Source organism: Odocoileus virginianus, chromosome X, assembly GCF_023699985.2.
Source record: "Odocoileus virginianus isolate 20LAN1187 ecotype Illinois chromosome X, Ovbor_1.2, whole genome shotgun sequence".
Classification (NCBI taxonomy): Eukaryota; Metazoa; Chordata; class Mammalia; order Artiodactyla; family Cervidae; genus Odocoileus; species Odocoileus virginianus.
Genome location: NC_069708.1, coordinates 38,781,886 through 38,809,430, shown reverse-complemented (window position 1 = coordinate 38,809,430; position 27,545 = coordinate 38,781,886). Strand labels below are relative to the sequence as shown.

At 36.2% G+C, this 27,545-nt stretch overlaps 1 protein-coding gene across 2 annotated transcripts in view; it reads left to right on the top strand.

The window, feature by feature from the left end:
* The first annotated feature begins 350 nt into the window (after positions 1–350).
* CHM (CHM Rab escort protein) overlaps positions 351–27,545 on the top strand; it is a 225,664-nt gene continuing 198,469 nt past the window's right edge. For both annotated transcript variants that reach the window (XM_020889377.2, XM_070461954.1), the window contains exons 1-2: positions 351–424; positions 24,187–24,253. In XM_020889377.2, the coding sequence (XP_020745036.2) occupies positions 376–424; positions 24,187–24,253 (116 nt within the window). In that variant the 5' untranslated portion in view covers positions 351–375. The remainder of the gene's footprint in view (positions 425–24,186; positions 24,254–27,545) is intronic.

Here is a 27,545-nt window from a genome sequence, read left to right as displayed (position 1 = left end):
CCTTTGTTCACAGAGCAATTCTCTTTCAATTTCACTCCGCCCTCGTGTCTCCTGACAATTCTTGCTTCATCATTGTCAAGCAGTTCTCAGGTCTTCTCACCATTCATCCTAGCCATCAGAGTAAAAATCTACAACTCTTTTCTACCTCAAAACTCCAGGCTAAATGCGTTACTGTTCTCAGCCTGGAAAAGGAATAGAGCTCTTAACGTTCGATTAAAAAGTTTCAAACATAATGCTGTAGCCTCCTACCTGGACCCACCACTCGAGAACTACAATACCCAGAATGCACTGTTTCCCTTCCGCCTCCTACGGCGGCAGCGCCGAACTCGATCTTATTTGCACAAGGAACAGTCACATGACACGTTTCCTGTCAAGATGGCGGATAACCTCCCTTCGGAGTTTGATGTGATCGTAATAGGGACGGGTATGTGTGGCTCTGGTACTACCTGGACAAAGTGTAGGAAGTCTATCCCATTCCTACCTTCTCTGTCAGGGGTGAGGGTCGGCGAGAAATGTTGGGGTCGAGTGTGGGAGGGAGGACGGAAAGGAAGTGAGGTAGTCTGGAGTCAACGCGGGACTTGGCGCTCCAGGGAGGGGCTTGGACCCGCGGTGCTTAGCGCCATTTGAGTAGGGGTCGATCTGGTTGATGCCGATTGCTGAGGTTGGTTGCTGCGGGTGATTCCTGTAATTTCCTTAGAGGGGGGAAGGTTTGCAGTGTCAAGAGGACGGAGGGTGGGAATTTTATCAATGGAGACACCATGGCATGATTTTATGATTTCCTCGTTGATTTCAACGTGATATTCCCCATCATTTTGTCTCGCCATTTCAAGGAATTTTTCATATATTTATATAACCCTAGGGCTCAGTGCATCTCGGATACGATTTGTTACTCAGTTGTTACCCATTTACGTTTAAATGTACTAAGGCGAGGAAGTGGATTCTTTTCTGTTGTGTTGAGAAGCCTGCTACTACTACTGCTAAGTCGTTTCAGTCGTGTCCGACTCTGTGCGACCCCATAGACAGCAGCCCACCAGGCTCCTCTGTCCCTGGGATTTTCCAGGCAAGAACACTGGAGTGGGTTGCCATTTGCTTCTCCAATGCCTGAAAGTGAAAAGTGAAAGTGAAGTCGCTCAGTCGTGTCCGAAGCCTAGGGGGTTGTAATTTGTTGAGGTAGCCATTATTCCTGCTTTATGGTGCTGAAAGAAAGAAATCATTTTGCTTTCTTCTACCCACCTATCTACCCACAGCTAAATGAGCTGAAAACAAGGTCTGTGAGTCCAGTTCTAATGTGTGATCATATCTTTCTCTTGCTTGCCCATCGTTGATTCTTCATGGTTTGGGTGGTGCCAGAACTCCCTCTGCAGTTTCTAGTTGACAAATTACACGTACAACACGTGGCAGAAAACATTTGGAAAAAGTTGTTATTTTGTTTTTCTTGACAGTGTAAAGGGTGAATTTTACATGGGATGAAATAATTTTTTGGGTGGGGTTTTGTCCTGTCTACAGAATGTGGTAGGCTGGAGAACCTCTGGTGAATGAGAGCCTGTCCATTGTGTTAATAAATTTAGCTCATTGTCTTCTCAAACGGTAGGAGCAGCCATGTTTCCAGGTCGGGAGTAAAAATAACTGCCTATTTTCGAGTGCTCTTAATCCATGTGCTAAGCTCTTTACAAATCGTATATAATCCTCACAATTTTGTTAGAGTAGATATTCTCTACACTTCACAGAGGAGGAAGAACGTCTTAAAAAGGTTGCAGTTTTCTCAAGATCACACTGCTGGTAAATTTCCAGAAGTCCATTGTATACTAAAAGGAGAATCAGTAGTTCTGACACTCAGAATGAAACCATATTAATAGAAATAACTGGGAAAACTTGGTTGTAGACCTTGCTTGGCCATTAACCAACTGTGTGAATTTCTAGGGTTAGGAACTTAATCTCTCAGAGCCTCAGTTTCCTTGGTTTTGAATATAGGCAGTGTGAACTAAATAACCTTTTCAGTGTTGTCTAACAAAAAATTCTCTTATTCTAGTTCTACATGGGTGATTGTTCTCAAAACAGCAAGGACATGTTTCTTTTCAACCTGAGAATTGTATGGCTACAAATAACCTTGATGTAGCTGCTATGAACAGATCTTGGGTGACAGCTGGAAGGAGTCAGTAGACTATTTATTTTCTCCAGTCTATCCTAAAACTTAGAACACTATCCATTTTAGAATAGTTGTTATAGCATACTTGGGTCCTGTGTTACTCCCTTTTTTTGTTGTACTTTGGAAATTAGGGCATGTTAAAAATTATTTTGTATCATTAAAATATTGTTTCTTGATTCAAATTTTAATTGATAAGTGGCAGTTCTTATTATTAAGTGCTGTTAATTCTTATATAAGACTTCCCTGGTGGCTCAGACGGTAAAGCGTCTGTCTACAATGTGGAGACCCGGGTTCGATCCCTGGGTGGGGAAGATCTCCTGGTGAGGGAAATGGCAACCCACTCCAGTATTCTTACCTGGAAAATCCCATGGATGGAGGAGCCTGGTGGGCTACAGTCCGTGGGGTCGCAAAGAGTTGGACACAACTGAGAGTTTTTTTGCTTATTTCAGTTTGTAATATGGACTATATCCATCTTCTTGGAGTCTGTTATGATAGAGGTAGGAAGAGTCTGTCGGTGATCCAGAAAATTGCATCAGGAAGCATCTGGTGTATTTGGAAAAAGATTCATTTTAGACTTATTTCCATGAGAGTAATGTTACTTCTCAAAGTATGGGAAGAACTTATTTGAGTTAGAGGTTTTCATATCACTTAGTGAGCACTGTTTAACTTTTCAAGCACATTGTTTACATTTATGATTTGAAGCTTTGTATTTAGAGAAAAGTCATTCTCAAATAAATGAATTTAATAATTATAATCACTATTGAATTGAATAAGTGATTTTTAATGTGTTTGGAATATTTTTCTTCTGAAATAGTGTGCTGAAAGTGGCCATTAAGATGTGTTTGCCTTACTAAGTGTACTAGCTTGAGTCAATCATAGAAAAATCAGTGTTTCAAAGATTCAGTTTTGACAACAAAAGCAGAATTAATCATGTATGTATCAGAAACATGAAGAAATGGACTATGAGATGCAGTTTTTCTTTTAGCAGATTTAGTTTTAGTTAAAATGTCATAAAGAAACAGTTGCTTTATCAAGTAAAATAACCTGTGGATATTGTTTTAAATTCTTTTGGCCTTGATTAACTTGTTTTTCTTTTCATTCTTTATAATATAACATTTTCACTAAGGTCATGTTTTGAAGAGATTATGGAAAAATAAAGATTTGTATGTATTTTCTTAGTTAAGCTCATTTCCTCCTGGTTACAAAATACAGGAAATAATCTCTCAAACACCTGTAAACAGAAGAATAGGATAAAGTACTTAAACCATGCAAAATATAGAAGAAACTGAAATAAGGAAGGAGGGCCAAATGGAGCCTCAAGGGAGAGGACAGAAATGGAATAGTGACTCCAGTATAAAATTAAAAAGTTTTTAAAGTGAAAAAAAGAATCATGACAGTTATCTTAAAAAATGGATGTGGAGATAAGTGTCTAAAAAGTGGCCTTTAGTTTGGGTGCACGGTTGGCATTTTTAAGACATTTGCCATTTATAAAGATATTTGAATAATAACTTTGTAGGTTACAGAGAAGTATCATTTGTCACAGGTTAAAAATTGTCCTAGTCACGTAATAACATAATAACACCTCACTGGAGGTGACTTATCTGGCATCTTGTATAATCTGTAACCTGCAGCAGAGCCATCAACTCAACATAAGGGCAGGTGAGATGGAAGTTACAAGCATCATGGGATATTATTGGCATCATTTTTACATAGGGGAATCCCTCATTCTCTCACTTAGAGCATATTCATTCTTATTTTAGAAAATTCTAGCATGCTCAGAGCATATTAAGTGTTAGTCAACTCAGTCGTGTCCATCTCTGTGACCCCTTGGACTGTAACCCACCAGGCTCCTCTGTCCATGGGATTTTCCAGGCAAGAATATTGGAGTGGGTTGGCATTTCTTCCTCTAGAGAAGACGCAGGAAATGTTAACAACTTCTGCAAAAGCTGTGTTTGGAGGGTGTCATTAGACCTAAGTGACAGTTTATATCCTAATGTGAAAGGGGAGAGACAAACACCTAAAATGCAAACCTACATCAGGCAACACAATGATCTGGGACCGTTTGGCATAGTGACAGACTACATATTTTTTAGAATATTCAGCCCAGAATTACTGAGAACATAGTCCCTGCTCTTGTGACGTTTACTGTGTTACCTATTCTGAGGAACTGTTTGGAGTTCCTGACAGTCACATGCTCAGAGCTGTTCTAAGCCAATGAGGGCTTTTTGTTGCATCCTTCTTGCTTTCTGAAACCCACGGAGAGATTCATTCAGCATCCGTTTCTTTTCTAAAGTACATCACACATATTATATTTTGGAGTTCTTCCCCTAAATAAACGGTGGAGTAGACTAGCTTAAACATTTTTCCTGCAGAGGATAAACACATGGATCCTTTTCATTTAAGAATTTTATTGCTAAAGATTATGGGGAAAGAAATGTGATAAAAATAACAAATATGGGAGAAATTACAGGGATATTGCTCTTAAATCCTGACTGCCTTGCTGTATCATGCTCAGCATAGTCCAGAATCAGTCATTGTAGCATCCTGGCATAAAGGGAATCACTTAAACTTCCTTCTAGGTGACTTTGGCAAGTTGCATAACATCTTGGAACATCAATTTGTTCATCTGTAAAGTGAGAGACTTGAATTAGGTGACCTCTAAGATAGGCATCTCCCAACTCTAAAATTTACCATTGTATGTGCATAATTATGACACTGGGTCCTTGAGAAAAGACTAAATTTTATATAGTCCTCATTTGAAGTCAAGTCAGTGTTTTCAGAATTTTTTCTATCAAAGCAGTTTATAAATAATCATTTTCTTGGAAATGATAAACTGCTTTCATCAGGAAAGATCATGTAGGTAGCACAGCTGAATTTCTTGATGTTCAGTTCAGTTCAGTCACTCAGTAGTGTCTGACTCTTTGTGATCCCATGGACTACAGCACACCAGGCTTCCCTATCTATCACCAACTCCCGGAGCTTGCTCAAACTCATGTCCATCGAGTCGGTGCTGCCATCCAACCATCTCATCCTCTGTTGTCCCCTTCTCCTTCCGCCTTCAATTTTTCCCAGCATCAAGGTCTTTTCTAATGAGTCAGTTCTTCTCATCAGGTGGCCAAAGTATTGGAGCTTCAGCTTCAGCATGTCCTTCCAATGAATATCCAGGATTGATTTCCTTTAGATTGGCAGGTTTGATCTCCTTGCAGTCCAAGGGACTCTCAAGAGTCTTCTCCAACACCACAGTTCAAAAGCATCTGTTCTTCGGTGCTCAGCCTTCTTCATGGTCCAACTCTCACATCCATACATGACTAGTGGAAAAAACATAACTTTGATTAGATGGACCTTTGTCGGAAAAGTAATGTCTCTGCTTTTTAATATGCTGTCTAGGTTTGTCATAGCTTTTCTCCCAGGGAGCAAGGGTCTTATAATTTCATGGCTGCAGTCACCATCCACAGTGATTTTTGAGGCCAAGAAAATAAAGTCTGTCACTGTTTCCATTGTTTCCCCATCTATTTGCCATGAAGTGATGGGACCAGGTGCCATGATCTCAGTTTTTTGAACGTTGAGTTTTAAGCCACCTTTTTCACTCTCCTCTTTCACCTTTATCAGAGAGGCTCTTTAGTTCCTCTTCCCTTTTTGCCATAAGGGTGGTGTCACATGCATATTAGATGTTATTGATATTTCTCCCGGCAGTCTTGATTCCAGCTTGTGCTTCATCCAGCCTGGCATTTTGCATGATGTACTCTGCATATAAGTTAAATAAACAGGGTGACAATGTACAGCCTTGATGTACCTCTTTCCCAGTTTTGAACCAGTCCATTGTTTCCTGTCTGGTTCTAACTATTGCTTCTTGAAACATTGGGGGGCAGTAATGTTGTCAGGGTTATAGTTGAAACTGATTTTTACTAAATACCTGCTTATGCCAGACTTCCTGCCAAGTGATGTCTCATATATGTGTATTATTTAGTCCTTTCCTGGGATGCCTGTATGTGGTTCAAACATTAGAGGATGTCTATGCTTTTTTTTGCCTGTATTTCCAAAAATCCATGAACCTGTGGTCTAGAGCAGAGTTTTGTTTTTTTTTAATTTGCAAGATGCCACCTATTTGTGGGTCATGGAATCAATTCCAGCATTTAAAAAAACAGGTAGAATAGAATATGTATTAGAATATATTATATGTAATAAGGATGAGTATAGTTTTATGGAACATATTTCATGTGTGTATCACTGAAGCACACCCACATACATATATTCGTATATATTTAAGGGGATTGGCTAAGGGCAAAAAGTTTTAAAGTTTAGAGAATATTGATTAACTGAATAACATGGTAGGAATGAAAGTAGTATTTTAAAAGTCCTTTTGTTTTATAAATGCTATACCATCCATATGTTCTATTTACTTTGACATGTATGTAGCTCATTTGAGAGCATCATGTAATGCAGCAGTCCCTGATCTTTTTGGCACCAGGGACTGATTTTGTGGTAAACATTTTTTCCATGGATGGGGGACAGGATGGTTTGGGGATGATACAAGTGCATTACATTTATTGTGCACTTTATTTCCATTATTATTACATCAGCTCCACCTCAGATCATCAGGCGTTAGATCTCAGAGGTGGGATAACCTGGTTTAGTGATTGACAGTGTGGCTCTGAAATTGGACAGACTGTGTTTGAATCAGTTATGACTCTTGTGCCACCTTACACATGTTCTTTAATGTCTTAAGTTTCTTAGCTCTAAAAGAGAGTAAACCTCAGACAGCTGTGTTGAGGATTCAGTGGAATAATTATTTAAAATGCTTAGTAGGTGTTCAGAAAACATAGTTGACATTTATAGCTCATAATGTTGTATTGAGAGGCTTTTATCACCACTGCTGTCAAGGAGTGAAGGCTTCCTAGGAAAGGCTCATGGTTTCCATGGAGAGCAGTGGAAAGATTCAGGTGTCTGAGTCATTGTCTTTCTCATTGGCTGTTTGGTGGGAAAGACCTTTGTGTGTCTATTACCACTATTTCTATCAGACTTCTTAACTGATGATTTTCTTTCATTTTCCTTTCTCTGTTTTGTTAATCAGCTTGCGTTATTTGTTTTGCCTGATGGTTTTGAACAGGTTTATCTTGTTTGAGGCATAGTATGAAACTCTTGTCAGTGTAAAATGCTGAAGGAACTAAAGAAAGCATACAGGTTTTGCTGTTTGAAAAATGCTTTGCAATTCTTCAGCCATTTATTGATGGAGAAGTATGTCTTTTCTGTTGTCAATACCTAGAAAAGTAAAGGGAATTATATAACTGTGGAGAATATTCTTTGGGAGAGGCTTACTCTTCTCTGTAAATCATAAGTTTGCACCAGTCCCTCAGAGAGAACTGCATCTGCAACCAGAGTTTTCTCTACAGCATTGTTTTCATCTCCCATGCCTCATGTCATTTTCTCGTTTTCTCCAGTGTTCTCATGATGTTTTGGGTAACTCAGGCTACAGCAATTAAAATCAAATACGGCTGCTCGCCATCACATTCTCATGTTTAACATAAAATTCCAATGCACAGAAACAATTATATTTCCATATAATTGACCTGTTATTCAACCCTGTTAAGTTTCAGTGCAATCTTCTAACTGAAAAGTTAGGCTTTGTAACTATGTAAATGGTTTAAAATGGTCTATGTAAATGGTTTAAAACCTAGAACAGCTTAAAAATCACTAACACTTCTCAGTTTATATTCATATGTATATTACAAACTATATATATATGTACACATATATTATGCGTAAATGCTAGAGAGATTGGAAACATTTGGGGGATATTTAGTTGTGACAAACAAAATAGGGATACTTTTGAAAGATTGATTTATTGTCATTTTTGCTTTTCTGATAATCTTATTAAAAGGCAGTATAAAAGATGAGAATTTATCACAGATAGTGACTTCTCCAAGTATGATTATGAGAGCTATTGTGTTATTCATAATGAGACTATTTAAAAACTAGTTTGAAAATAGACAGGTGAAGAGACCAGGGGCAGCTTTGCCCATGTGGTGCTTCACTTGAGTGTTTGATCTTATATTGGATTTTTACCAAGAGTTTAAGTGAATAATGTCATACCGTTTGACTGATTTAATTTATATCACATTTATAAAAGTACCAGTATCTGCTTTTTCTCCTGAGTAGTGTTCCTACTTTTTTGTCCAGCCCAGTGTTCATGTTGAGTTACGGTGGCTTTTGGTTAATGGCAATTTTAGTCATTTTGTATTGCTTTGAACTATTTTGGGTCATGTATCTGTGATCTGAATTTGGATATTTATTAAACTGCTTTTCGATATATGCATTTAAAATAATTGTGATGGAAAAGCTTGCACAAAATAACGTGTAGGGATATACCATTTTACATACAGATACCAGGCACATTAGGAAGATGCTGAGTTGTGTTCTAATCCTTAGTTTTCTATGTTTGGCATGAGCTATCTAAGCTAAATAGATGACGGAAAATTAAATTTAGTATATACAACACACTGTTAAACAAATATATGAAATTATTTCTAGCATTTGTTATATGCTGAGTACTATATTAAGCCTGTAAAGTACGTTATCTCATCTGATTCTCACAGTAACCTTGTCTGTTGCTAGATGCTTATTGTTATCTCCATTTTACAAATGTGGAACCTAAGACTTAGTTAAGTTTGACTGAGGTCAGACTGTTAAGACTGAAGTTGTTCTGGCTAGGTGTTGTTAGATTGAACTGGTTGTATTTTTCCATGTGAAAAAATATATTGTCAAGGTTAGATTATTGCGTTTTACTTTAGTGGTTGGCAGTTGCTTCATTTTGGGGTGTTACTTTTGTTGGCATTAAAGTCCTGATGCCAGAGAAGCCTTGTGATGTTAACTCATTATTGACAGCATCATGACGTCTGTTGCCATCTTGCAAACCTTTTGATGAAGGTGAACCAAGTGACCTGGTTGTGTTTATCCCTTAAAACTGAAAAAACAGAATCAGCCACTGAAGTAATGGCAAGAAGTGGGGTCAGAGAATACAGTCATATTTCCACTTGAAAATCTGTTTCCCTAGGAATTATTCACTGATTACAAGATACATAATTTTCCACAGAAATAAAATCATTGTTAGAAATGCCCTATAGGTTATTTGTGTGTGTGCAAGGGTTTGCCATTTTGTCATTTAAAAATTTTTTTTTTAGTTTTATGCACTTGTAAATTAAGTTTTCAAGATCAAGTATGGGACTCATTGTTCTGTTCATGAAGCTTTTTTTTTTTTTTTTTTGGTTGGTTGGTTCTTTTGGTTCCTATAATTGTCAACAGTTGTCAGCACTTACAATGGACTCATCCTGTTAATAATTGACAGAGTGGATGTGATAATATCTTTTCCCTCCAAGGGCCCTGTCATTAACAAATAATAATAATAACTAACACTTTTATGTCTATATTTCCAGACCTTTTCTCACTTTGTGTGTATAGATGTGTGTATGCTATTCTGTTTTTCAGTTCACAGCATTATGAATATCATTTCATAATAACCAAATCTTCATCCTCAGTGTCTTAAAAAAATAACTTCTTATTTGGAGATAATTTTAGATTCATATGCAGTTGTAAGAAATAATATAGAAAGATCATGTATATATTTCATCCAGCATTCCCAAGTGGTAAGTAGCATCTTGCATAAATACATGTAATACAACCAGATAATTGACCTTATGCAATGACCTTATTCAGATGTCACCAGTCTTACATATACTTGTGTGTGTATTCAGTTCTGTGTAATTTTATCACATGTGTAGATTGTTGTCAAATCCAGATACAAAACAGTTTCATCATAGTCTCTCATGATATCTTTTTATAGCCACAAACACTTCCATCCTTCCTACGTCTCTAAATCCTGGCAATGCTTTATCTGTTCTTCGTTTCTATGATTATGTCACTTCCACAAGCTTATTAAATGTCATTTTTAGTAGATGATTAGTAAATACACTAGTATTTCTATAGATGTCCTGTCATTTATTTAAATTATCAACTTTTTTTGGACATTTAAAGTTTTCAGTTTTTTGCTTTCATGAAGTGATACTATGATGAACATGCTGTACCTAAACGTTTTGTATGTATTTAGTTACTTCCTTAGGATAAATACCTAGAACTGTAAATGTTAAATTGAATTTTAGAGGGTGGTTATGTAAAGATTTTGATTTGTATTGATGAATTACCTTAAGGAAAGTTTGCTAATCTAGTATCACTAGCAGAGTATGAGAATGCTTACTTTCGCATAGTCTTTCAATATTTTCTATGAATGTTAACATCATAGCCAGAAAATATTTCCTTGTCTGAATTTACATTTTCAGATTATAAGTGAGATTATTTAATAGATATGTTGGTCAATTATGTTTCTTTTATTCATTGCTTTTACCCATGTTCCTATTGTGTGATTTTTTTTTTCTTTTCAATATGTAATAATTCTTTATATGTTAAAAACTTTAATTCTTTGTTAGATATTTTATAAATTTGCCTTCTATTTTCATGGCAGTTTTTCATGTGTGAAACTTGATAATTTTTATGTATCTATCAATTTTTTTTTCTTTTATGGTTCCTGCCTTTGGAGGTTTGCATAGAAAGCCTTCCTCTCAAAGATTAAGTAAATATTGACTCTGATTCTTTTTAATATTTTATATCTTACATTTAAATTTTAATACACCTGAGATTTACTTTATTCTAGAATATGAGGGTTTTTCCTCCTAAATCATTAACTTGTTATTCTAACACCATTGATCTATTTTTACTCCACTAATTGAATATTGCCTTTATTTTTTCATTATAGGAACAATTTTTGACCTTTCTGCCAGTAATCTGAGTGTCTCTTTGAGTATAGTTGGAACTGTTAAGTGGGAATAGATGAATCATCTGATCTGTAGAGAAATGATAACTTTTCCTCTTTGAAATCTCAAAAAACAAAAGGAAATGTTAGAATATATGAAAAATTATAGCATCTACTCTGAAAAATAGCAAACTAAAAGAAAAAGGAAAACAGAGTAGGAATATTTGTAATTCATAGCAAAGGACTAATTACATACAAATAATACCTTCAAATTTGTATGAAAAACATCAAGATCTCTACAGGTGAGATGGGCAGAAAATGTAAACAGACACAAGGAGATACAGATAGTTGACAGACTGTGGGGAAAATATTTTTCCTGATCGGTAGTCAAGTGCAAAATAATCTAATAGTTAAAAACATTAGAAACACACAAAAACACAAAAAGTTTTTACAAATTTAATGTTTTAAAAACATTAACATCAACTAATTGTTGATAAAGTTGTATTCAGTTGAAATGCTGATGATATTATAAATTGGGACAATGCTTTCGCAAAGTAATACAATGATTTGTCCTAAGAATTGTACATATGTTTATTCTATTAGACTCAGTAACTCCAGATCTGAGAATTTATTGTGAGAAAATCACTCAATGGAGGTAAAAAGCTACAAGGGTGACAGCATCTATTTTAAAGCTGCTTATCATAGTAAAATTTATAAATAATATAATGTTGTATATTGGAGAGTCCCAATGTCTCAAAGGAGTCTGGTGGGTGGATGGAGCAGGCAGTTTTATAATACTGCTCAGGATGTTTTTTATTACAAGATATCATACATACAAATGAAATATGTATATATATGTGTGTGTGTGATATCTATATATCTATATATCTATATATAATTTCTTTCTTTCAACGAACAATAGCAAAGTGAGTGACATGTATGTATGACCCAGCTGAAGAAAAAGAGCATTACCAGAACCTTGGGAGCTCCCTGTATGTATATGTATCACTGTCCATCTTCCCTTCCTTTCCCATGCCATAACCATTATGATAAAGTGCTTTAATTGTTCTCTTGTTTTTTTTTTTAAGTGTTTTTTACTACATGTGTATATCCCCAAACCACATGTTGTTAGTTTTTTCTGTTTTTGATACTTGTCAAAAATTCTGTGTATTCTTTCCGTGACATGCTTTCCTTGATAAATGTTATGCTTGTGAGATTCATCTGTACAGATGCATTTAGTGGTAACTCCCCCTCCCCTCCCCACAGCTATTAGTATTTCGTAGTATTCTAGGATTGCAAATCTTCAACTTCAGTCGGTCATGCATATTCACCAAAATAATTGTATTTATTTGCCCTTCAGTTTTCAGCTTTTCAAGCCCCTGTCTCCCTTAGGAAATATATAAAGTCGTAAACACACTCACACATTCACGACACAATAAGATCATTAAGTACGTGTTTTTCTGCAACTTTTTCAGTACGTAATTCTCACCTTTCTTTTCATTCCAGTAGTTTTATCTTATCTAGCACACACACTGTATTTAACTTTTGTAAGGTATAGTTCAGGCCCAGGCAGAAAAGATTGAGAGACTTCCTCAATGGAAGTAGGTTACCTTTATTCAGGCAAGGAGGGCGACAGTCTGCCTAATGAACAGGCTGAGCGCAAGAGGGATCAGGGAGGCTTCATATTTAAAGGGAGATTTGTGGAAGCAGTGAGGGAAACATTAATCAGGCTTTTTTTGGGTATTCTTTAGTTGATATGGCATTTGTAGTTGGGCAGGGGGTGATAACGTCTCTGGCAGATGTAGGGAGTGGAAGGTTCCTGCAGAGGGGGTGATAAGTCCCAGATAGATACAACTGGTCTGGAGCATCAGGGCAGGACCTGAAGTTCAATTTTGTTTTCTCTGAAGTTAGATGATTCAGCAAGGGCCTTTGAGACTGTTGTTTTCTTTTCTAGGCCCAAAGACTCCTTCAACTTTCCACATTTTCCCACTCCAAAATACCCTTTACAGCTGGTATATACAAACTTGTGTCCAATTCATTATTATGTATTGCTTCTGGTTGATGTGTCCTGTAAATCTGTTTTATTCTGGCTTAGTTTTTATTTTTTTTTAAGTGATGACTGAGATGTCAAAGAGAGACTAGGCCTGTGATCCTTTCCTTTTAAATTTGGCTGCTTTCTTGCTCATAGTATCATTTACCTTGTTCCTCTAGACTGTCTTTCCTATAAACTGAAATACATATTTAAAGGCTTGGTGGATTCAAGGTTAACATTTTTGGCTAGGACATCTTTGGTGATATAGATATCATGGTGAATCATATCAGAAGACACAAAATATCTGGTTGATCCACTGTGAATGTTGCTAAGATTGACCCGGGATTAGGATGATGACAATATGATGCCTCCATTGTATGGATGTGTTTTTCCCTTGTGTATTGAAAATAATCTGTATGTTGCTTCTGGCACTATGCAAAAAACATGGTTTGATACCAGGTATTCACAGCATTGTTTTAAAATTGATTGGTAGTCCTTATATGAGTATTTTTATTAATACTTGCAAAATGATGTTTTTGTTTAGGTCTTTGATTCCTTCTACATTTAATAGCTACCACTGAATGGCAATTTCTTAGTTTACAAAAAGGAACATACCTTTATAGCATTATTGTGCTGTGCTAAGTCGCTTCAGTTGCATCTGACTCTTTGTGAACACAGGGACCATAGCTCGCCAGGCTCCTCTCTCCATGGGATTCTCCAGGCAAGAATACTGGAGTGGGTTGTCATGACCTTCTCCAGGGGATCTTCCTGACCCAGGGATTGAACCTGCCATTTTATTGTCTCCTGCATTTTCTGGTTGGTTCTTTACCACTAGCGACACCTGGGAAGCCCTTTATAGCATTATTGGTATCTACCAATAAGTACCTATTTCCAAGATTCAAGTCATTTGGGAAACTGAATTAATTGTAAGATTACCTAATGGAGATGGACAAAGAGATTTAGATGTCCTGAGGCAGGATAGTACTTAAGAACATAGACTCTGGGGCCAGACTAGATAGGTTCCAATATTAACTTTGCCATTTACTGGGTATGTGACTTTGGGTACAGTACTTAAGCCCTGTTGTCTGTTTTCCCGTCCTTTACTGCCTAATGTATACCTGTGGACAAAGAATAGTAAGTAAAGGAAAAATGAAAAAAAATTGTTAGGGGTTGGGTTATGGATGAGTAAAATATTTTCCTTAGCATTGTGTCATATTTGCAGTGTAAGAGAGAAAAGTCATGCTGATTTTTAGATGTTTTTAATGTGTATTTACAAGTGCAAGATCATTGACAAATGACTCACAAACCTTTTACATTGATTTTGGTTTATCCCTCTTGTTACAGTGTTTTAGAAATTCTTAATGTAATAAAATTGTTATTTTCATTAGATAAGATTTTATGTTTTATTTTAGTAAACTCAGTATAATCACTGTTCAGGTTTTTAATAAATAGTATAAAGTATTATCCTCAATGTTTTCTCAATGAAATGTAGCCAGTTTTCTCTTAAATACATAATAAGACTAAGTTTAAAACTTAATTTGAAGTGGTTTACCTCAAGGAATGATATATAGTAACAAATTCATAGACTCTTTCAAAATTTAGTTCATAAGGATTATAAGGTTTTTCTCTCTACTTTTTAAAAAATGGATTTCATGAATGGATTCATATAAGGAAGAAAAGTTATTTGTTGCTTGATCTTGGAATAAGCACAATCTCTCTTATCTATTTTAGTCTCATAGCTTTATAAGTAATACACTAAAGATCATTTTTCTTCTGTGAAGCCTAAGTAAAATATGTTCTGAACAAGAGACTTTATTTTTCTTATCACAAGTTAAATATTGCTATTAAATTTGAAGAGAGCTCAGCTGGGATATCCTTCACTGTGAAAGATGATTTTAGTCATTTAAATTGATAAAATTTAAATTGATAAAACCGAAATACTAGCATTAAGAAAATCAAGTGAAAGTTAATTGTAGTTGAATCTGCTTATTTTATTTCCTGGTATGAAATAGGTTTTTGTCAAATATTTACTTTACTTAGTAAAACTTTCATTAAGAGATTTGAGTTGATACAGTTTTCTCAGTTTAAATAACAAAATACTAAATGTCTGTTTTCCAAGGGATTATTTTATTTCATAGACCCAGCCTTTCATTATCTCACTAAATTTGGTATTAAATTTTATTTTTTTTTAATTTTATTTTTTAAACATTTTATTATGGCCAGTTTCAAACATAAAAAAATAGAATAATAAAACTCCTCATGTACCAGTTTCCCAGTATCAACTCTTATCAATTTGTGGCCTATCTCTTTCATTTGGTACTGTCCACCTTCTCATTTCAGCGTCAAATCCTGGATTATTTTAGTGAAAATCCTATATGTCATATTGTTCCATCTGTAAATATTTCAATATGTATCTAAAAGATAAGGGCTCACCTTTTTAAAAATAACTACAGTTCTTTTGGACTGGGCTTCCCAGGTGGCCCAGTGGCAAAGAATTCACCTGCCAATGCAAGAGATGCAGATTCAATCCTGGGTTGGGAAGATCACCTGGAGAAGGAAATGGTAGCCCACTCCAGTATTCTTGCCTGGAAAATTCCATGGAGATAGCCTGGTGGGCTACAGTCTGTGGGGTCGCAAAGAGTTGGACATGACTGAGCACTCACTCACTCCTAATAGTTACTCTTCCATGCAGGAATTTACCTAGAAGGACAGTTTTTCATTTTCCTGAGTTCATAGGGCCCAACTCCATCCCCACTTTCTCACCTTTCTAGCATTCCCAGGGGTTCCTTTGTACTCATCCACAGCTTGGAGTCGGTAATGTCCTCTCCCACTTGCTGCTGTTCTCAGAATGACCTCCCAAGCTTCCAGTGAGTACCTGATAGCAATTTTGGGGTTTTCTGGCCACCAATGCTGTCACACATTTCTTTGTCTTCTGGTCATTTTCCTTGTACAGTTTCTTATACCATGTGGATTTTATAGCTATTGAAAGTTCCTAATGACCCACTTGTATTTTGGAGTTCCTCACAATATTTTGTCACCTATCTTTGTTGTAGATATTGTCCCTGGGTGTTTGGTTTTGGTATCCTGGTTGCACTGTCTATTTTTATGGGGGTCTCAGGGGGAGACTCAGAAAGTTTGCTCCTAATGCCATCTTCCCTGAATCCTGTTTTTAAGTTCAAACCATTTGTATAAGAACAGAGGCCAAGTTGTTGATCTGTCGCTAACATTCACCTCTGAGAACTTGCAACAAACCTTACAGGTCACTTACTTCCAGTTCTTCATTTTATTTATAAGGATATTTATAAGGAAGCTGAATTCCAGAGAGGCTAAGTGACTTTTCAGCTATTTACTATAAGCCTGAAAAAAAGAATCTAGTTTTCCTAATATTGAAACAGTGCTGTTATTCAGTCAGTCAGTTCAGTTGCTCAGTCGTCTCCGACTGTTTGCGACCCCATGGACTACAGCGTGTCAGGCTTCCCTGTCCATCACCAACTCCTGGAGCTTGGTTAAACTCACATCCATTGAGTTCATGATACCATCCAACCATCTCATCCTCTGTCGTTCCCTTTTCCTTCTTGTGACTTAGCTGGTAAAGAATCCATCTGTAATGCAGGAGACCTGGGTTTGCTCGCTGGGTTGGGAAGATCCCCTGGAGAAGGGAAAGGCTACCCACTCCAGTATTCTGACCTGGAGAATTCCATGGACTGTATAGTTCATGGGGTCACAAAGTCAGACACGACTGAGCAACTTTCACTTCACAATGCTCTTATTAGACATTCCTAAAAATTCATATGAATAAAGCTAGTGGAGGTGATGGAATTCCAGCTGAGCTATTTCAAATCCTGAAAGATGATGCTGTGAAAGTGCTGCACTCGATATACCAGCAAAATTGGAAAACTCAGCAGTGGCCACAGGACTGGAAAAGGTCAGTTTTCATTCCGATGCCAAAGAAAGACAATGCCAAAGAATATTCAAACTACCACACAATTGGCGGTAGTTTGAACTTATCTCACACACTGGCAAAGTAATATGAAAATTCTCCAGGCTAGGCTTCAATAGTAGGTGAACCAAGAACTTCCAGATGTTCAAGCTGGATTTAGAAAAGGCAGAGGAACCAGAGATCAAGTTGTCAGCATCCGTTGGATAATCGAAAAACCAAGAGAATTCCAGAAAAACATCTATTTCTACTTCATTGTTTACGCTAAAGCTTTTGACTGTGTGCATCATAACAAACTGTGTAAAATTCTTCAAAAGATGGGAATACCAGACCACCTGACCTGTCACCTGAGAAATCTGTATGCAAGTCAAGAAGCGATAGTTAGAACTGGACATGGAACAATTGATTGGTTCAAAATTGGGAAAAGAGTACTACAGGGCTTTGTGTTGTCACCTTGCTTGTTTAACTTACATGCAGAGTACATCTTGCAAAATGCCAGAATGCAGGAAGCACAAGCTGGACTCAAGATTGCTGGGAGATATATAAATAACCTAAGATATACAGTTGAAACCAGTCTAGTTCTGTGTAATTTTCTTTCCATTCTGGTCTTTACTAGTTATAAATAACACATGAAGTGACTTCCAAGGTAGAAAGTAAGAATCCATTTAGAGATGTTCTAGAAAATAAAGAGTGATTTATAGTTTCATATGATTTGGGCTGCAAGCACTCAGGCTTTGCCAGGTCATCAGAGTCCTGTCAGGGGAATCTATTATTTATTGTTTGATATGCTGGGAGTGGTATAAGTACTTAATGTTTATCTTATGTAAGTATAGTTTTAAGAAAAATCAATTCCAGGTATGATACAGTTTTAAGAAAGATCATAGGGAACTAACCTAAATATTATAGTTGTAAGGGATGAAGTTCAACATTAAGGATTTGGATTAAAGGGTTTTTGAAAAATGAATAAATAATAGCTGCATTCCTATAAAATATTTTAGATAAGATTCTTGACAATACTAATTTTGTACCTTTTTGGTGCTGATTTTAGCTTAGCCCTGTTTGATAGTCAAACATTTCTATTTTATCTAGATGTATTTTGGAAAATTATAGGAAGATGGGACTATACATATTTGTTATATGATCACAAAACATTCTATAAACTTCTAATATATTTTTCCTAGTTGCCAACTTTATAACAACCTCAGCTGAGAAGGAAGTGATGTTAGAAACCTCAGTTTGCCCTGTTGCAAGTTGTTATGAAATGCTAATATAATACCTAATATTTAACTGTGTTTGACAGAATTAACTTGCTGGTAAAAGTTGTTGATCTTGCATCAGATTTATAAATTTTCCTATAATCCTTTGGCAGATTATTTATTTGAAACAGCCTCACTAATGAATTTAATGATCATATTTAATGTTGTGAAATGTTTAAATGATATCATGTTTGATGAACTTCTATAGCATAAATCTAGGAAAGGCCTATAGTATACATATAGAAAAGGTTATTGGATTTAAAAATAAAACTATTTTAAGTTGTTAGATATTCAAGGATAACTTAATAATAAGCAAATGACTTATTTTCCCCCATCAAATATTAGGTTGGTACAAAAACTAATCGCAGTTTTGGACCACGAATTTCAAATCATTGTAACTAGGCTCAAACACATCTTTATTAATCAAAATAGGAATCATTACAGTCAACACATTTTTTGCCAACAAGAAATAAGTTTGTTTATTCCTGTAGCATAAAAATCTATGCTTAGGGATTTGACGAACTCTTGGAAAGCATTTTCTGTTTCCTGCCAGTTGTGGAAGCATTTTCCCTGCAAAAAGTTGTTGAGATGCTTGAGGAAATAGTAGTTGGTTGGCGAGAGGTCAGATGAATATGGCAGATGAGGCAAAACTTTTTAGCCCAATTTGTTTAACTTGTGAAGCATTGGTTGTGGTGCATGCAGTTGGGTGATGTCGTGGAGAAGAATTGGGCCCTTTCTGTTTACCAATGCCGGCTACAGGCATTGCAGGTTTTGGTGCATCTCATTGATTTGCTTAGTATACTTCTCAGATGTAATGGTTTCACCAGGATTCAGAAAGCTGTAGTGGATCAGATGGGCAGCAGACCACCAAACAGTGACCATGACCTTTTTTTGGTGCAAGTTTGGCTTTGGGAAGTGCTTTGGAGCTTCTCAGTCCAACCACTGAGCTGGTCATTGCTGGTTATCATATAAAACCCACTTTTTGTTGTACATCACAATCAAATCAAGAAAAGGTTCATCGTTGTTGTGTAGAATAAAAGAAGATGACACTTCAGAATGATTTTTTTTGATTTTTTGGTCAACTCATGAGGCACCTACTTACCGAGCTTTTTCACCTTTCCAGTTTGCTTCAAATGCCATGCGACCGTAGAATGGTTGACGTTGACTTCTTGGGCAACTTCTTGTGTAGTTGTAAGAGGATCAGCTTCAATGATGGCTCTTGGTTGTTGTCAGCTTCCCACGGCTGACTCCCGTGCTCCTCATCTTCAAGGTTCTTGTTTCCTTTGCAAAATTTCTTGAACCACCGCTGCATTGTACATTCATTAGCAGTTTCTGGGCCAAATGCTTTGTTAATGTTGCGAATTGTCTCTGCTGCTTTATGACCAATTTTGAACTTTAATAAAAAAATCGCTCAAATGTGCTTTTTGTCTTAACATTTCTGTAGTGTAAAATAAATACAAAATAAACAAGTAATGTCGTTAGCCAAAAAAATAAAGTGAGAAATGTGTATTAAGATGATGTATAACATAGCCACATTTATTTAAGAATGTATTCCAGTATCAAACAGGAAAGTTCAACAATGTAAAACTGCAATTACTTTTGTACCAACCTAATAACTCTAACTAGATAACTTCAGGTTTGTTATTGAAGGGATAAGAAGAGAAGGAAAGGAAACTGACATTTATTGAATATAAGCAACATGCTTGGAGACCCTGTGTAAGGTGTTTTATATCATTTTTACCCTATTCCTCCCTATACCCCTATGAGATAATTATTAGCCCTATATTGTGGTTGAAAACATTGTACTTGTATATTTGTACTCAAAGTCTTTACAGTGTGTTTCCAGTGTAATGCTGTGTGATTTGACCCTGATCTAAGGTGTATGTTAAAGTCGCTCAGTCGTGTCTGACCCTTTGCAGCCCTATGGACTATACAGTTCATGGATTTCTCCAGGCCAGGGTAGCCTTTCCCTTCTCCAGGGGATTGTCCCAAGCCAGGGAATGAACTCAGGTCTCTTGCACTGCAAGCCGTTTCTTTACCAGCTGAGCCACCAGGGAAGCTGATCTAAGGTATTTGTTTCTAACTCATGTCTCGCTTTCCCTTGTGGGAGAGGCTGTATAATTCATTGTAAGCCTATGTATATTCCATATAAAAATGCCTCACAGGGATGTTGTGTGAATTTGAGTAATGATTCAGAAGTAGTTCACTTTTTATGGTGCCAAGTGTTAAAAAAAGCATTGTTTTGAAATTAGTCAAGGGTTTAAAAGCTATTAAAATTGAGCTTATAAATATTAATTTAAACGAAACAAGCAGTTACGTAGTTTGCTAAATCGTAAGTAAGACCAAAAAGTTTAATTATGTAAACTTTTCCAAAACAGGAATTTAAGAAATGTGAAAGCTAAAGCTCTAGTTTTATGCAAGTTCATCCTTCATGCTGTGACTAGAGATATTTTTCTGAAATGCTGATTTAATCTTGTTCTTACGGCTAAAATCTTAGACTCCCTATTGCTTACAGGTTCAAGTTCAGATGCCACAGTTTGGCTCCAGCTACTCTTTGGGGCATTACTTTATGATACTCTCTTCCTTCACCCTTTGCCAGGAATATTCCCTTCCACTTTCTTCTTCTACAGTTTTCAGTTGGGTGATTATAGATCTGAAAGACCAAGCTGGTTTATGTCCCCTGCTCTTCAGAGCTTTCCATGACTACCCTTTACAAAGGGAATGCTTCTTTCCTTTGTGTTCCTTTAACGGTTTTGATTACATTTATTATTTTAAACCTTTTCAATTCTTTTTTAAAAAATTTATTTCTTTTCTTTTTTTTTCATTTATTTTTATTAGTTGGAGGCTAATTACTTCACAACATTGCAGTGGGTTTTGTCATACATTCACATGAATCAGCCATGGAGTTACATGTAAATTCTTGTTGTTTTAGGCTAGAAATTACCTTTATTTTTTTTTTTCTCACTACCTATCACAGTCTGTTCTGTCCCTCCCTTTCCCCATTACCTTATCTCTTCCTTTTCTTTCTTCAAACAAATTTTTATAGAGAATCCACTGTGTGCCTCCTCTGTTCAAGGCACTTGGTGTTTATTGAATGAGTGGGAAGAAGTATGAAATCCTGGCCAGGAAAACTTTAGCTGTGTTATTAGCCTGTTGTTTTAATCATTCTAAGCATGAGGATAATAGGCTCTTGCCATTTAACATTGAAATGGTCTATTGCTTTCACCAACTTGTGTGGGACTATTAAGGGAAAACACAAATGGTGGTCATTTTTGTTTTGTGTGATTTGGATTCAGATCATGTTCAATATTGAAATCTGTTCTTGGCTTTGCTTTGTCAGTAGAGACATGACTTCTGACAATGTTGATTGCAGCATTGGAAATAACTACATGCCTATTTGCCTATCCAAGGTAACAGCTAATTTGAGCCAGATAGAGGAGAGTAATTTTATTACTGTTTGCCATTGGAGTTGGCGTCTGGTAAAAGTGGGTGTATGTTTGGAATAGTATTTAGGTGAAAATGTACTGCTTCTAAAATACCTCTCTGAAGAGAATAAAAGTAAGTATTCTTTATAGAGCAAATACCCTCTGCTAACAATTAACAATCCTCCAAGGTAGATGGTGGTATTTCCATTGATGGATGAAGAAGTAAAGGCCTGAGGTCGCAGAGCTAGTTAAGCAGCAAAACTAAAATTCAAACTTAGCTCTGTCTGACTGGGACCATGCCCGTTTCATTATGTTACCATCCTGCCCTTACATCCTCATTCTCAGTCTCAAGTCCAAATTGGAGAGAGTGAATGTATCATGGTAATTTGAATTTGTGATGCCAAATTACTGAATTGCTTGATCTTTGGCAAGTAATTTAACATTTCTCATCCCATTTTTTTCACATGGATGATACTGCTTGCCTCCCAGGGTTATAATGAAGAATAAATGAGCTGATGTATATGAAAATACATTGTGAATCAAAAAGCCCTATACTGATATTTGGTGGTATATTTTTAATGCTGTCTTTATTACACACTTAAACATACTAATTCTGCTTCCTGAATATTTCTTTGCTATTGTCCTTTTTAACTAAGCCACTTAGTCAGTCAGTGTTGGTCGCTCAATCATGACCAACTCTTTGAGACCCCATGGACTGCAGCCCACCAGGCTCCTCTGTCCATGGAATTCTCCAGGCAGGAATACTCAAGTGGGTAGCCATTCCCTTTTCCAGGGGATCTTCCTGACCCAGGGATCGAACCCAGGTCTCCTGCATTGCGGGCAGATTCTTTCTCATCTGAGCCACCAGGGAAGCCCACTAAACCACTTAGCAACCTGTAAAGTACCATAGTGACTGCATTTCTTTATAAAGAAAACTTATTTTTTATATATAAAGAGTTTACATATACATGTTTATGTATAAAGAGTTAAGATAAAACATTAGAACAATACAGTTTTTACCATTATGAAGAACTAAGCATACTTAGCTATTTAGAATTTTCTTTTCATTTCTCCTGTTTCCTTCTACACTACAAACTCACTTTTTTTCCTTTGAATTATATCCTAAGTTAAGGTTGCAATTTTATAATGGCTTATTTCCAATAGTTGATATTTAATGGCTATATCTAGTACATTTGGTCAGAACTTCTTTTTTGAACCAAACATTTTATACCCACAAAGTGCTCAGCACTGGAAAACTAGTTCTTCCATGAATGCACATGGAGCTTTTGTTTAATGTGAGTTTTAACTAGAGATTGAGTACATCAGTTGCTTCTATATACTTGTTGCTTTTTTACATAAAGAAGATAAGTATTCTCTTTTCTTGAAATTTTTGATGGTTAGTGTTTTGTTTAAACTCTTGCCAGAAGGATGCTGTTTCTTTTCTACTAGGTAAAAATCCAAGAGAACTATGGTATCTCATTGTAGTGAAAGAGTCAGTAGCAGCACTATAGAATTACACTAAACTAGCTTTGTTCATCTGGCTGATATAAAATATTTTAGTCTCTATTGAAATGGTAGCTCTTACGATGAAAAGTTATGGGAGAGTCTTGAATTTATAACAGAGTGTTAACTACCTGATGTAGCTGAACATCTGAATTTTTTATTATAAAATTATCTTTGGTAAATATTTTTTTGGTATTGGTATTAATAGTAGTAGTATATATTTCCCTTTATGGTAACAAAGGGGCTTCCCTGGTGGCTCAGATGGTAAAGAGTCTGCCTGCAGTGCGGGAGACCCAGGTTCGATCCCTGGAGAAGGAAATGGCTACCCACTCCAGTACTCTTGCCTGGAAAATCCCGTGGGCGGAGGAGACTGGCAGTCCATGGGGTCGCAAAGAGTCGGACACGACTGAGCGACTTCACTTTTACTTTATGATAACAAACTTTATGATATGGTTTAATTTAATTTCAAAACAGTAATGTTCTTATCAAACTACTGTATTAAGCAGAAGTGAAATAATGTATCATGTAAATGACCTTTTTTAAAATTAGTTAGCCTATTGCTTAAGCTGAAAAATATATGCCATTACCCCTAAGAGACATTGTGACTTGAAGTTAGATTTATGTTAAAATTTCAATTCTAGAGCTTTTTTTTTAAAGCATTGGGCAGCAGGTAACCAGTTTGCACCCCAGTTTCTTCTTCATCTCTAAAATGTACATGCAGATCCTTTTCTGTCAGTGCATTTGGGAGAATCCGATCAGCTAGTATGTGAACATAGTTTCTGAAACAAAGTGCTTATATGAACAATATTTTGACAGTTGCTCATTTATGGTAATTGGCAGATAAAAAGAATTTAAGTACTTGAGTTTTAAAAAATCTCCCTTCCACATGATAACATTTTCAGTATTACTAGTATATGTTCAAGAAGCATCATTCAAATATAATATAAACTTTATAATTTTGAATACAAGAATGAGCCTCTTTTGTTAAACTCTTCTATACAACAGTGGTATGAATTGAACATTTTTTGTGCTTTATATATATATATTTTTTCTACATCCTAAATGATATAGGTGTATGTTTTTATAGGTTTGCCTGAATCCATCATTGCGGCTGCATGTTCAAGAAGTGGCCAGAGGGTTCTGCATGTTGATTCGTAAGTTTATCAGTGGTAGCATTTGATACTTCCTAAATATCTCTATACAAAATTAAAATTTAAATATACATACACATGTGTGTATATGTATATGTCCAGTATAAACTTTTAAAGTTAGAAAAATTATTAGAATTGTTTAATTTTCACGAAAAACATGTGAAATATATAATGTACGGGTTCTCCTATTATAATTTGTGAAATAGTGATCTCTTTCCTTTGAGTATAAACCAAATGTACCATAATTTTATTTTTCACATTGATGATTTTGTTTTTCTAAATGATAAGTAATTTTCCACAAGGCTTGGAAACATACTTACCCTTTTAATCATATGTATGTGGGTATGTAAACCCTGTATATGCTGTTATATTTTAGATGTGGCATATGATAGTTGAAGTAATCAGCTAATAGAGTATGTGGTTTGCTTGAAAAATCTTAACTAAGAGTTTTCTAAAATATTTAGAATTTTTCCCCCCTTTTCCTTAAATGTGATGATAAAAGGAAGTAAATGGAAAATTCAACTTTAAGGTAAAGTATAAATCTTTCCATTCCTGCTTCCTTCAGAAACAAACTCTTAACTTTCCACCTATCTATTTAATGCTTTTGACCTTTGTATTGGTACTTTAATTGTTCATTAAATTGGAGTAGAAAGGAAACACGAAATAATGACTTTGTGTTTTCTGTTTGATAGTAACAGGTTTTTCAAAATGCCAGAATGCAAAGAATAGCTAGATTTGTTACAGCTTACTGTGCCTTCTCATATATTATCCCATTGTAAGTATGTAGGAATCCAAAAGTGGTATTAGTTCATTTACCCTTTCTAAAGTTATTTTCAAAATATATTAATTCCTCAGTCATTGAATGAAATTTCTAAATTGAGTTACTTTCTGTTCTTAAGTCCTGCCCTTGGAATTCTCTTTCACTGTTATATGCACACACATACACCACAGTAATTGCTCAGTTGTGTCTGACTCTTTGCGACTGTAGCCCACCAGGTTCCTCTGCCCATGAGGGTTCTCCAGGCAAGAATACTGGAGTGGGTTGTCATGCACTCCTCCAGGGGATCTTCCCAACCCAGGCATTGAACCCAGGTCTTTTGCATTGCAGGTGGAGTCTTTACCATCTGAGCCACCAGGGAAATCTGTTATGTGTGCAACTGCTGTGTTAATGTCTTAATTCAGTCTTTTTGACATATGGATTCACATGCCAAAAAAGGTGCTGCCTTGAAGGCTGAGGTACTAGACTAGTATGCTTTAAAAAGGCTTAATAAGAACATAAATTCAAATTTGTTTCTGATAACATTAATTAACCTAAAACTGAAAATAAAATCTCAAATTTCCCAAAGTTATCTCTTGTGTTTGCACTGTAAGGTACTTCCTGTATCAGCTTCTTTACATATGTAATTTAATTCCCATCACAGCCAAGTGAGGGTGGTGTTATCCTAATTTAACAAATGGGAAATGTGGGGCATAGTGAGGTTAAGTAATAATTCTAACTTTACCCAGCTAGTGCATGTTTTTTTCTAAAACCCGAGACCGTCCCAGAATGAAGAATATTTTATAAATCACATAGGGTTTACTGATAATATAAAATAAGTTTTGATTAGGAATATAACAAGTTAAATCTAACTTTGATAAGCAGTGGGTCAGTTAGAAAGACTTGATAATGTTAAAAACTTATACCTTAATAAGTAGTATTTCAAGCTGACAAAACTTTTTTCTTCTATTTTAGATCCTCACACTTGGTAGCTTTTGAGAGTTTAGATACATCTGGATATTCATTTATAAGATGGTTTTCTGCTCTATGCCACGCTTTATTTATTTTCTCATTTTTATTCATTTTTGCCATTATGGCTCTTCATGTTGCTGTTGCTGTTTGTTGTTCAGTTGTGCAGTCATGTCCAACTCTTTGCAACCCCATGGACTGCAGCGTACCAGGCTTCCCTGTCCTTCACCATCTCCTAGAGCTTGCTCAAACTCCTGTCCATTGATTCAGTGATGCCATCCAACTATCTCTGTTGTCCTCTTCTCCTCCTGCCTTCAATCTTTCCCAGCATAAAGGTCTTTCCTAATGAGTTGACTCTTTGCATCAGGTGGCCAAAGTATTGGTGCTTCAGCTTCAGCATCAGTCCTTCTAATGAATATTCAGGATTGATTTCCGTCAGGGTTGACTGGTTTGATCTCCTTGCATCCAAGGGACTCTCAAGAGTCTTCTCCAGCACCACAGTTCAAAATCATCACTTCTTTGGTGCTCAGCCTTCTTTATGGTCCAACTCTCACATCTGTACATGACTACTGGAAAAACCATAGCTTTGACTATATGGACCTTTGTCAGCAAAGTAGCATCTCTGCTTTTTAATATGCTGTCTAGGTTAGTCATAGCTTTTCTTCCAAGGAGCAAACGTCTTTTAACTTCATGGCTACAGTCACCATCTGCACTGATTTTGGAGCCCCCCAAAATAAAGTCTCTCACTGTTTCCATTGTTTCCCCATTTATTCACCATGAAGTGGTAGGACTAGTTGCCATGATCTTAGTTTTTTGAATGTTGAATTTTAAGCCAGATTTTTCACTCTCCTCTATCACCTTCATCAAGAGGCTCTTTAGTTCCTCTGCTTTCTGCCATAAGGTTGGTGTCATCTGCATATCTGAAGTTACTGATATTTCTCCCAGCAATCTTGATTCCAGCTTGTGGTTCTTCCAGCCCAGCATTTCTCATGATGTACTCTGCATGTAAGTTAAATAAGCAAGGTGATAATATATCTCCTTGATGTACTCCTTTGCCAATTTGGAACCAGTCTGTTGTTCCATGTCCATTTCTAAATGTTGCTTCTTGACCTGCATATAGATTTCACAGGAGGCAGGTAATGTTGTCCGGTATTCTCATCTCTTTCAGAATTTTTCACAGTTTATTGTGATCCACACAGTCAAAGGCTTTGGAATACTCAATCAAGCAGAAGTATATGCTCTTCTGGAATTCTCTTGCTTTTTTGATGATCCAGTGGATGTTGGCAATTTGATCTCTGGTTCCTCTGCCTTTTCTAAAACCAGCTTGAACATCTGGATGTTTTCAGTTCATTTACTGTTGAAGTCTAGCTTGGAGAATTTTCAGCATTACTTTGCTAGTGTATGAAATGAGTGCAATTGTGTGGTAGTTTGAACATTTTTTGGCATTGCCTTTCTTAGGGACTGGAATGAAAACTGACCTTTTCCAGTCCTGCGACCACTGCTGAGTTTTTCAGATTTGCTGGCATATTGAGTGCAGTACTTTCATAGCATCATCTTTTAGGACTTGAA